General features: G+C 36.9%; 1 protein-coding gene across 1 annotated transcript in view; it reads right to left on the reverse strand.

Moving 5' to 3' along the window:
* Positions 1-1,441: 1,441 nt before the first annotated feature.
* COG6 (component of oligomeric golgi complex 6) overlaps positions 1,442-12,442 on the reverse strand; it is a 62,775-nt gene continuing 51,774 nt past the window's right edge. The window contains exons 16-19 of the mRNA XM_009290165.2: positions 11,934-12,041; positions 10,327-10,380; positions 7,679-7,758; positions 1,442-3,953 (exon numbers count right to left, since the gene is read on the reverse strand). Of these exons, the coding sequence (XP_009288440.1) occupies positions 3,806-3,953; positions 7,679-7,758; positions 10,327-10,380; positions 11,934-12,041 (390 nt within the window). The 3' untranslated portion in view covers positions 1,442-3,805. The remainder of the gene's footprint in view (positions 3,954-7,678; positions 7,759-10,326; positions 10,381-11,933; positions 12,042-12,442) is intronic.

A 12,442-nucleotide genomic window follows, 5' to 3' on the forward strand; every position in this document is an offset into this window, starting at 1 on the left:
ACCCCTTTGTTTAATTTTCAAAATTTTACAAGCTTCCCACCCCCTGGGTTGCCTGCAAAGTGACTCAGCAAGGCAAGCAAAGGGATCAAAGAACAGATAGATTTTTTTTAAATGAATGGAAAAGTTTAGCGGTTCTGAAAGTATTTTCCTCCAACACATATTTCAAAAACTTTAATAATTACAGCTGAGTCTATTAACAGACAAAATGCAGGGCTAGAGTCATAAATCTCAGAGAATAGGGAGGAGCACTCTGAAATGCTGCAAAACAAATGTATTCTCACCTTTCCACACCTCCTTAAGCTTCTCTTTTCCTATAATAGAAAAAAAAAATCATTGTGGCTGGGGTGGTGTGTGCTTGCTATAACCAAAATAACTTTTATATTTTATTTCCATAGTGGTGTGCTATTTATAAAGAGGGGAGGAGAAAATTGTACACACAGGATTGAACACAGGGGCATTGTCACCAGTGTGAATGAACCACCTTAGGTCCAACCCAAACTCAACTCTGTATCTTGCTGTTTGCTGGATATTCCGTGGGTGACAAAGTCTTGGGATCCTGATTCTGTTTCAGGGACTCATGTATTGGAGGTCAAAGATAAGGTCCCTACATAAAAAATAGGAAGGAAGGAGGAAGATCTAGACCTTGGAGTCCTCAGGAGAGCCCTCACGTACATGCCACAGGGCCATACTCCTCCTCGCTTATTCTATCTCATGCCTCCCATATTTTGCATTGATTTATGCACAGCTGCTAAATTCAAAAGAGAAGAAACGGAGCTGCCCCATCTCATACTACACAACAGCCAAGGGTTTGGGTGCTCTCCAGGAAGGCGGGAGATGTCGATTCCAAACTCCTTTGGCCCAGAACCCAGCTCTCCCACTTCCCACGAAAGTGCTCTTTGCATCAGACAACGATGCAAAAAGAAGCCTTTTACGCATCTGTTCTCAGAACTGGGTTGTCAGAGTGTCAAATGCCGAGAGCGCTGCCTGCTATAGGCAGTATTCAAATACCTCTCTTTACCCAGTTTTCCCAAGCATATTGCTGCCCAGCACAGAATAACAGACTCACTCTTTGAAGGCACGCCCCTCCATGTGAAGTGTTTAAGGACCAACAGCAGCAGCGCTGACTGACTCAGCCCAGCCAGGCGAGCGTCTCTTCATGCACTGTGACGCTCAAGCCGGACCTGCAGTAACTGGTCTGAATACGGAGCCGGTACCGACATCCAGAATGATTCCATTTACTGCAACGCTTATGGGTCATCCATCTAACTGAGCAATTAGAGTACTGCAGCTTCATGGTTCCTGGTGTGGAAATCCTGGGAATTTGTAAAATAAAAGGGTCAGAAACACGAAGCTAGAAAAGGCAGGTCAAAATCTAATCACCTTTTCCTTCCTCCTCTTAGGAAGGCAAGCAAGAGGAAATAACAACATGGAAGACAGAAGTCAGTAAATCAAATGCTTTTATTGACGTCCTTTCTCATTAGTGACCCTTTGCCATTTACTTTAATTGCACAGACCAGAATTAGTGACTGACTTTAATTTTTGTAAGTTACAACTTTTATAGCTTTTGCATTTTTATTAAGAGAAGATAAAATCATGGATAAGTCTCTACATGGACTCAAACATAGGAAGCAACTTCTTACTAATCCTCATGCAAACTACTGACTGATTATTGGAGACTGAGGTTGAGTGTAATTTCAGGAAAAAGTTCGCTCTTATAAGTATGTTAATCTAATAACAAGCTAATTTACAATCCTTTCACAACTGATGTAATTTTCCTATATTAGATAATAATTATAGGCATATTAAGCAATATTAACATTATTAAACAACAATGAACAGCCTTCTGAATGTATACTATGGTAATGCAAAATCTGAGTAATTTAAAGTGCCTTACCTAGTAAAAGAGCATAATTTTCATTAGAGCTTTTCTAAGCTTCTAGAATTTTTTTTCTTATGGGTCTGGAGTTTTTATACAGAATAAATCTAACATTCACATTTACAGAAGAATTTATGCCTGATACAAGAACTCCAGGGACACTTGCACTTTCAAATCTTCTTCTATTATACCAACAAATTATGCCCATTCGGAAAAGGAGCTATTGCTTTATTGTGGTATTACCAAGGAAGCGGATTTCTGAGCACACTGGATATATCTTGTTTTCTGAGAGACTAAAATGTATTGCTGCTGCTCTTCTCTATTTTTTGCTCTTTTGCAACATACACTAAATTGCAGACTTGGCTGCCACTAAGTATGTATTTTATATGGGAAATATTATTACTGATAAAAATAAAGTATGTAAGTTATTCAATATGAATGATTGCTCATCTTCCCCTCAATGTATATAAATAAGCCACATCTAATGAGTGTAAACTCAGGCAACTGTAATAACTCTGTGGCACCCATACAACAACAAAGAGGAAAAAAAAAGTGAAATGCTTCCAACGAAAGTTAGCTTAAGTTATCCTTTAAAAAACAAACAAACCAACAAAAAACCTAACACCAAAACACCCCAAATTCCTTTTACTAACATTCTGTTTCCTGAAGGTTTCTCTATAACAAGGCTTTCCTAAAAGAAGAATATGTTTAAGGAATTTGCAGAAAATTATCATAAGGCCCAACAGAGAACAAGTGTCCTACTTACCTATTTTCCTCTTTTACTGGAAGCAAAGGTCCCCTAAATCATAACTCTCTATATAATTAGGGTTTCTACACAGAGCAGGTTCAGCTTTGCACCGAAGGAGGAAAGAAATGAAACCTTCACTCATGGCTTTCTGCACATCAGCCTAGAACAACTACACACCCTGGCTCTCCCACATAATTCCCAGGACTACCTGTGGCTGCCACAGGTGAACTTAACTACAATTTTCAGGAGCACCACTGCAGACATGTAAACCATGAAAATCTCTTGGTGGATTATTAACTGAATAAATGCTTGTACTAGAGCAGATAGACTTTTCTGTACTTAACAAAAGGCAAAACAAAAACCATGTACATGTGAAGGAGGAATGGCCATACTGCTGTGCAAACCATTTTTCTAACCTACATTGTTATTGCCTTAAGAGATCAGCAAGTTTCAACTGATACAAGGATTCCTACAGAATGATTGCACTAAAACAAAATTCTTCCAGTAAAACAAAATTATACAAATAACTTAAAGCATTAATTTCCAGCTTATGTACATGCATGTAATTCAAGTACTTCTTTTTCTTACAGAAAACACCAGAACTAGCAACGATAATGGATTCCAGAAAAGCACACAAATTTTGCCTAAAAAATTTAAATCAACAGGATTCGAAAAAACGCATCAAATACTCTGAAGTGATTTATGAGCTGTAAAAGTGATGCACTTGAGACATTCAAAGTATATCAGTTGTATTAAAATTACAGTTATCAGCATTTACTGATGATAGGCTGAGAAAAAGAGTGAAAGAACAGGGAAAAGAGCAAATAAAAATATTGGTGAGGTCGTTAAGAGACACTGGTTCAACCTGTAGTTGAAAGGATTATGTACAGCAAGGAAAAAGCTTCTTTCTCCTTTTTCAAAGAGATTGCATATTGTCAAGGTCCATTTCCATTAGAGGAATACATTAAAATAATTTTTAATCTATATTCTATTTTCTGGCCTATAGAAGGTATTCAAAGACACAGGAAAGACTAGACTTCTGCCAAGCAGATTAAAAAAAAGCATTCCTACATATTTTAACTACACAGTTACACATCAAAATTCAAAACAGAAAAATAACTCGACGCAAATACTCAACAAATACAGAATTATGGATTCTGATAAATCTGGGGGAAGCAAGACTATGAAAGGAGTGCCTGAACTTGATGAGGAGATCTGTGTAGTATAGTTTCTGGATCCTTATATTCATTTGAAGGATCCATCACAGCTGCATATAACTCACTGTAAGCTCTGCAGACCAGTTCTGTGGACTGTTTTATTATCTGCTCTCTAAAAAACAAAACAAAAACATAATTCACAAATCGTAGGAAATATAACTGTACTACATACAAGGAATTAAAGATATACACTAAAAATACACATTAAAAATCAGTGTCAGTTACATTAAAAAGCCCTTCAACGGTGAAAACAGCTTAAAGTTTTAAAACAAAAGAAGGCTTCTTCATCTTTTTGTATCGTACATAGATAAACTCACATATATGATCCTGATAACCAAGAAATTAGCTTCTTTATTTCTGCAATCATGAAAAAAAAAATAGTAGAAGGATTTAATTTGCATACATTAGTTTTTCACTTGCACTCCCCTGCATCTTTTAAAAGACTGATAATCTTAGTGATCTACCTTCTACCTCCTCTGGCTTCTCGCTGTCCTTTGTAAATACACACATTTTTTTTTCATCTACCAGCAAATATATTCTATTTGTTTTACCTTGACAGCACCTGATTCCATAATCGGTCAAAAAGGAAGAGCTGAAAGTGATAGTGGTCAGAGATTTAAAACTTGCTACAGCCTTTTACCAACACTGCTATGAAGTCTGTGTCCTGTTATTTTTCTGGATCTAAATGAGTAACAATGCACAGGGACTGGATGCTAAATTTAACTGGAAAGTTTAATATTTTTTGAAGACAAACTAGTATTTTTACTTTACATTGCTCATGAAGCTGTTTACTTTAATCACCATGGTGATGTGTTTACAGTTGCATTTTTATCTATCAGAAACAGTAGTTACAACTATTTCACAGCCAAACCCATGCAAGTGGAACACCAGGAGAAGCCGAGGAAACCAAGGTAACCATGAATCTAGATTCGGCCCTGCTGTAACAGGCAGCAAAAGAACAAAGACACCGAAACTGCATCCACTAAAATCAGGGCTGAATTCACTAACCATTGGGAATTGACAAGTTAAAGAAATCTCAAAGACCAAGTGCGTAGAACTTCATCTTTTCAGGAAATATTAAGAAACAGAAGCTATGAGAAAGAAGATTAAGAGGCAAAACCTGCATTTTATTCTGATGCACAGTATCCAGTTTTTTGATATACAGGATCAACTGCCAGTATTACTAGGTTATTAGAATACCTGAAAAAAAAGACTGGCCTTACAATAGCAAATCTAGAAACACTATTACAAGGGAAATATATTCAAGGTGTTCAGGTACAACAACTGTCTCTGATCACAGTCTGGGATCACTAAGCTACTGTAACATGACAATCTTTTCAGAAAGTATTGCACACAGAATTCGTATAAAACTAACTGTATTGCACCAAATAATATTAAATTAAAAGAAAAAGTTCATTGAAATATTCCAGAGGACTGAACAGCATCAAATGAGTCTTTCCATCAAATAATGTCAGTGTCATTAATCAGTACATTAGGATTTCAGTTGCCATAACAACATGATACATTTTATCACTAACACAAATGGCAGCACTTTCCAAAAATAGCAATTCCAGCATTCAGTTTCTGTGATCCAACACAAATGAAAAGAGCTTTTCAAGACCAACAACAACATAAATAAATTGCTGAAAAATTTTTAAATGAGCAAAGGAATTTGAAAGATTGCTGAAAACTTTTTAAATGAGCAAAGGAATTTGAAAGACAAGAGCATGCACTGGCAAATGTTGGAAGGAATGTTCTTCATAGTTGTAAAGCTTAAATAATATTGCCAGTGAGTATATAATACACTGGTCCCTTATCAAAGGCATGTGGTCTGATTTTGAGAACCAAAGAACTCTTGGGTTCCAGCTCAACCGTTGGAACAGTGGATCACAGTTATGCGATTCCAAGGAAGACATCTTCAAAACTGACACCAAACGTCTGCAAAACTAACTTGAAAATTTCAACTACTATAGCCAGAGATTAGAATTATAGTACTGGTTAAATGTTTTGCTTGAATTTTGAGAAACTTTTGAATTTTGAAGCTTTATTTACTACAGAAAGTATTGACTATTAAGACCGTGATTCTACAAGCATGCATCTCTGTAAATAGGTATCTTAACTTCAAAAGGATTGCTTGTGTTTAAAACTACGTTTGAAGGCTAACAGATTTATTTTTTTTTAATTCTGAGCAGAATCTGACCTATAGCGTTGAGTTATAGCAGGTGAATAAACTCCTGCATGTTAGCTGAGCTGTAGCAGCTATAGCAATCATCTTCACACAGGCTCCCCTCTCACCTCTCAGCTGCCCACTGCTGCAAGATAACGTGAATTTGGCTTAAATTGCCCTAAGATATGTTTAAAAAGCTTATCAATGGGATAAGGCTAAGAGTGCATACATACCCAGTTTATCTTGGTTCATCTGACAGAAGAAATGATTAAGTCAAAGTAATTTCACTGTGCCAGTCTTTAAGGTAGCATAAAGTCTACCTCTGAAAAATTGCTTCTGTGTTAGCAGTGAAAAATTGAGGCTTTCAAAATACGTTTACTGTTATTATGATTTTTAAATAGATCTACATTAAAAAAAATACCAAGAGCTAAAATACAGGTTTAATAGCTTGACACCTAGAAGCAGAAGGTGCAATGTTTCACTGACATTTCTGCTCAAGCTACCCTGTTTGATCTGCACTGGAGCAGAACAGCTCTCGCACAACAGGGTCAGCTCTGCTGGCTAAGCTGCGGGAATGGTAACCCTAGCAGAGAGACCCAATGAAGTACTGAAAAGCACCAACATCCCCCATGCCAAGCCATGCACCAAGTATATGGCATGAAACTGGAAGTCTTTGGATGAGGAGAACCTGAGCAATACAGCAGAAGAACCTGGCAGTTGCACTAGCTGATCGTTGTAGGTCCCTTCCATCCCCCAAATGGAACAGAATATTCCATTCTATTCTAATAAATTCCCAACAATAAATATTTTTCCCCCGACATATGTAATTTTTAATTGCAAGATGCTGTAATACAATCCTGCTGAGGAGAGGTCCTAGTAATGAGACTCCAAATACTGTTGCATTACATAAAATGTGATGTGCTAGTCTCAATTTCTGGTATATTCTGTAACCTGCATTCTTCACAAAAGTGTGAAAAATAATGTCAAGAAAAGTTTTTGATCAGTGCAGCACATAATTCTCTGAGTTTAAGTACTACAAAATGTCTTCATATGGTTCACGTTTAATTGGAAAGAAATTCGCGGCACCTTCCCTAGCCTTAGGGCTCAGTTATATTCAAAAAACAAAAGAAGAGATAAATAATAAAGTTCTCACTTCCACACTTCAAAGAAGAAATCACTATGAAGAATCATATTAGGTGAAAAGTAATCTCAGCACGATATTCAATGAGACAGAATGCCAATACTCTACAGCAGAAGACAGCAAAGTTGAAAATTCTAGACCTGATGGAGCAGTGGGGACAAAAGAAATCTTGAGTGGAGAATTACATACTTCATCTGTCTTTGGAATGCTTACAAAATAGTTCTAAAACAATTTACAAATAAGTTGACAAAAAACTGCTGACATAGTGGAACATGTTCGAAATAGATGAATGTAATTCATTTTGATGGTGTCCGTTAAATCAAGAGTAACTACTTCAGAAAGTTACAGAATTACATATTCCTCACTGCCTGTTCAAACAGAGGAGAGTCAGAACAAAACTGAATTGTGACCTGAAGGACAATGCAAATATGATCACAGCTGATAACTTGAATTCTCATCATGATCCTCTAAAACCTAATCAAATTCATCTTTCTGATCATTATGCAGGCATAATAGGTAAAGTACTTACTTCACAGTGGCACTCAGAAGGAAATTCAGCTGGGACATTAGCAGACTATCTGGAGCAGACAGATAGCGATCAAACTGAGCCTAGGGGTGGGGTGGGGGGAAGAGAATACAAGATCAACATATTAAGAACTTGCTATTATATGAAAATAGGTAAAAACACAGATCTCTGATCTAAAATGGCATCTTCTTATTTGATAAAATTTTCTCTTTTTATATATTTAAGATAGAGATTAACATATTATACAAGTGTTTAAGGTAGAACTTAATAGTCCAAACCAAATGTCTAACTTCAGCACTTCTGTCACCAAAATTTTAAGTTTCTGACTCTGAAGAGTAGCAGTGGAGGGGCAAATAATGAGAATCCAGCTTCCATAAATATCCATCTAAGTTTCCTATGCAGCTGGAGCACGTATGCATGCGCCTCTGAAGATCAGACCTAGTCTATTCACTGCAGAGGGAAAACAGTAGCCTCCAGGCAGAAATCTAGTCTGTCCAAGTTAGACATCTTGCATATTTCTTTTTACTTTTTTTTTTTTTTTTTTTTTTTTTTTTTTTTTTTTTTTTTTTTTTACTTTTTGGCAGGGAGTCACTGCTTAAAATCTAATGAGCACTTACATTGGGAAAAACAAAAGCAAGGGACCTAGTTCAGGCTCCTTGAACTGCTTCGAGGCCTACTTCTCCTCCCCCATATAATACAGTGAAAAAAACTGTGGTGCTTTGATTCTAGTAGTTTGGAGAGGAAAACACCAAGAAAGAACGTTACTGCTGTCTTCAACTATCTATCAGAGAAGTTGTGGGTGCCCCATCCCTGGAAGTGTTCAAGGTCAGGTTGGATGGGGCTTTGAGCCACCTGATCGAGCAAAAGATGTCCCTGCCCATGGCATGGGGGTTGGACTAGATGATCTTTAAAGGCCCCTTCCAACCCAAACCATTCTATGATCAAATGGGTGACCGTAGAGAAGATGGAGCCAGGTCTTCTTGCAGGTGAAAACATGAGGAATACTGGACACATATTACACTAAGGAAAATTCTGATTAGATAGTAAGAGGAAAAATTCTCACCAGGAGTGTCAAACACTGAACAGGTTACCCAGAAAAGCTGTATAATCTCTGTCCTTGGAATTACTCACTCAGGCAAGGCCCTAGGCAACTTTATCTAATGATGCCAACCTTCCTGAACACTGGATCAATCTTCTCAAGCTGGTAAACCCTAAAATCCACATCCATCCATCATTTAAACGTGCAAAAAGTGGGCACAAATGACTAATGAAGTCGCTCACAGTTCTCACAAATTAACTTTTTGGGGGTTATCTGCCCTCATTTGGAAAGCAAGGGAGCTTTATCTGAGAGAGAGGTAAGGACTTTACTAGAACAGCATTTGTAAGCCCATATGAACAACTTAAAAGGCTGGCACCTAGAAAACTTTCAGGTTAAGTTGGGAGGCAGTGAATCTGCCTGCAAGTACTCCCTCCACACGGTTTACATCCTGGGAAGCCAACAGATTAGGTTGATAGATGGGATTTATGTGGGTTTGATTTCAGCATACTGGGTTCCATTCTGGTTAAAGTGTGTTCACACAAGCAGACATTAAACAAGGTAATAAAGAAAATAAAACAGTTGGATTCTTCTCTAACTATTCAAGTGAAATTATTATGTACTGCTATAGATAACAGAGTTACATATATATAATTTAAAGAGATGGTCCCCAAGCTGCAGTCTTTAAATTCCTCGTTGGTCTACAAGACCATGATAAATAGAAGATATTTTAAATGCAAAATTTGTAAATATTGATAAGAATGCATGCTGATCTAAGTACACCACTGAGTGCTCTGTGCCAGAGCTCTGTTCATCCGACCAGCTTGGGAATCACTGGTTTAAAACTTGAACAGAGGAAAACAGGCTACACTGACATAATTAGGATGGATTCAACATACAATTCTTTTTTTTTAAATTTTCTTTTAAAAAGACCTTTTTTTCGTGTGGGTATACAAGTTCTGCTGGATGAGCGGGCCTTATTTACAGTTAAACTTTCAGAATAAAGCTAAACTTGGCTAAGCAAGAAGAGTGACAGATCATATATTATTGCCTACTAAACTGTGATATTGCTATCTCTATGCAAAATAGCCTTCACACACTCTAAGAAAAAATAGCTGATAATTTGTTTTAAAATATACTGTAACTTTCAACTTAAAAAATATAACTGACATATGCCCAGCACCTAACTTCTGAGTTTAGCTGAACTATTTGCATAAAATCAAAGCCTTAGGACTAAAATTATAAATGATAGCAGAACTAATATTTGAAAGCATACAGGCAAAAAAGAAATTTTGGTGATTAAAACTAATTAGAGCTAAGCATTTGCTTTTAGCAATTTAAGATGACTCATGGGATAGCATTCTTGTAAGTAAAGTTCTGTTTCTCAAGGCTTAGAAACTAATATTCTATTACTACCTGTTCATAAATAATTTATGTATTTATTACTTCAAGTGGTCAAATTACTACAAATGAAGAAAGTATTCCCAGACATGTAATTTAGCTATTCTTAAAGAGTATGACTGGTCAGATGAATATCTACTACATCACACAATGAATAGTATTTTTTCCCATGTCACAGCATCACCACCATAATATGAAACTGTAAAATGCTTACCATTGCAACCTTCAGGGACACGGAATCCATACTTGGCAAATTTGAAAGAGGACCCTAAGAATCAGTAGTCAGAGGGGGGGGGGAAAAAAGGTCATACTAGCATATGGAAAAAGATAAGAAATAATAAATTCTACAATCAGTTCAGTATTAAATTGTTACTTGGTCCTTCTACAGGATCTTAAATGTTTGGAAACTGAATCACCGTATCAATACTGAAATGCTGTAATAGTTCATTTATATTCTACTGCTCTCTTAAATTAAAAACTCAGAATACTGAGTTCTTAATATGTCCTTTCAAGTCCTTTTCTTCCTTCTTCACCATTAAATGATAAACCCCCCAAAAAGCCTTCCACAAGGTCTAGGATAAAAACTGAACTGCAAACTGGCCACATCCCCTTGGAGTTCCAGAATTACAGAGGACAACTTCCCTCTATTCATCTGTTCCAGGACCGGGCACAGTTCAAGCCTGCTTCCCAGCAAATCTTCTGTGCTGGTATGGCACTACAACGTATACATGCTGCCTAACCCCCTAGCAAATCCAGTGACAACGTCACCTCTGCAGCCAGGCAGCTGGACAGATATAAATGAAAATTGCTCCATTCCATTAACAATCTGCCCTGGTCGATTTGAAATCGGTGTTAGAACAGGAGACAGATTCATGAATAGGAAACCAAGCTGAGTTATTAATCAGATTATTTACACATTTATTTATTCATCTTTATACATAAAAATCTGTCGAGTTTGGGCACTTTATGCAAAATTATTGGCTGAAGAAACAACATAAAGCTCTCCAACAGAGCTCTGCTTTCTCCAGAAAACACTGTTCTTCAGCTTCACAAAAGATCACAAAAGGACATAGACACAGCTGAAGGGAAGAGGGGCTGTATTAACACCTATCACATAACAACCGTGGTTCACAAGAAAGGAAGAGCATGAGCTCTTCATTCCAGTTTTCAGCTCACTCTAAGAATTCTCAAGTTTTCACTTTTAGAATCTCACTGTCTTGGTGCTAGAAAAACTAGAGCAATGAGTAAGGACAAAAGAAGAAATTATTTCAAATTACTACTAAACTCATCTGCCAATTTTTCACAGAAGAAAAAAGCAGTAATTATCTAATGCATGCAGGGTATCTGTCACCTGCTCCATGTATGGTGCTATAGCATGCAATGGAAGAAACCTGAAGGCTAGATGCACAGTAGGTCCAGTATGTTCTAGATGTCATGGAAGTGATATACATACTCAGTATTTGTGTTTTAAAGCCAGCTTGACGCTGACGCTTTCTGAGGCATATTAAACTACCTATGCAGTTATTCTGAGAACGTACAGGATGTCTGTGGTGTACGGAGCCTGTTGATGGTACGCAGATAAGCTGCACAGAAGGACTGCTGCATACCAAACCTGCTAGGCTTGCTGAACATACAGCGTAGGGGAAATCTGTAGTTGCAAGGTGCCTTTGTCTAATAGTCCTGGTCCCGTGTGACAAATCAACAGATATTACTGAGCTTTTGCTTTCAGACGAAGCTTAATTTGCAAAAATATTAGTGCCAAAATCCTTCTAGTTGTCAAGTATGCAGTACCTCCTCAACATCTACATTATATAAGCTTACCTGTTCCGGTTTGTGTTGCTGCACAGAGTTATAGATGTAACTTAGACCAGCTCTTGTTAACACATAGGAAGCTTGTTCATTTATAAGTGTATCTAAATGAGCTTCAATCTGAAATTTTAAGCATAAGGTGTTTATAAAATGTGCATGTGAATATTAAATAGAACAAGCTCTGGGGTTAAAAGGGCTAGAAACACAAATAAGAAGAAAAAACACAAATAAGGAGAGTGATCAATAAACAAGGACAAACCACAAACACATACAACTTAATTATTTTATCCATTTACATCTTCCATATTATAAGAAGCCAATAATAAAAATAGATAATTCTTTCATGTCTGACTAACAGAAGAACCTATTTTTTTGTATTTGTAAATTCAACAGCATCAAAAATTAATACCGAAGCTCTAATGTTAAAAATTGCTGTATCATTTTATTTTGCTATAGTTCTTTGAAAATATGTGATAAAAATAATCCAACTCTTACTGAAAATACTGACAATAGCACGGCAG

Source organism: Aptenodytes forsteri, unplaced genomic scaffold (assembly GCF_000699145.1).
Source record: "Aptenodytes forsteri isolate BGI_AS27 unplaced genomic scaffold, ASM69914v1 Scaffold155, whole genome shotgun sequence".
Classification (NCBI taxonomy): Eukaryota; Metazoa; Chordata; class Aves; order Sphenisciformes; family Spheniscidae; genus Aptenodytes; species Aptenodytes forsteri.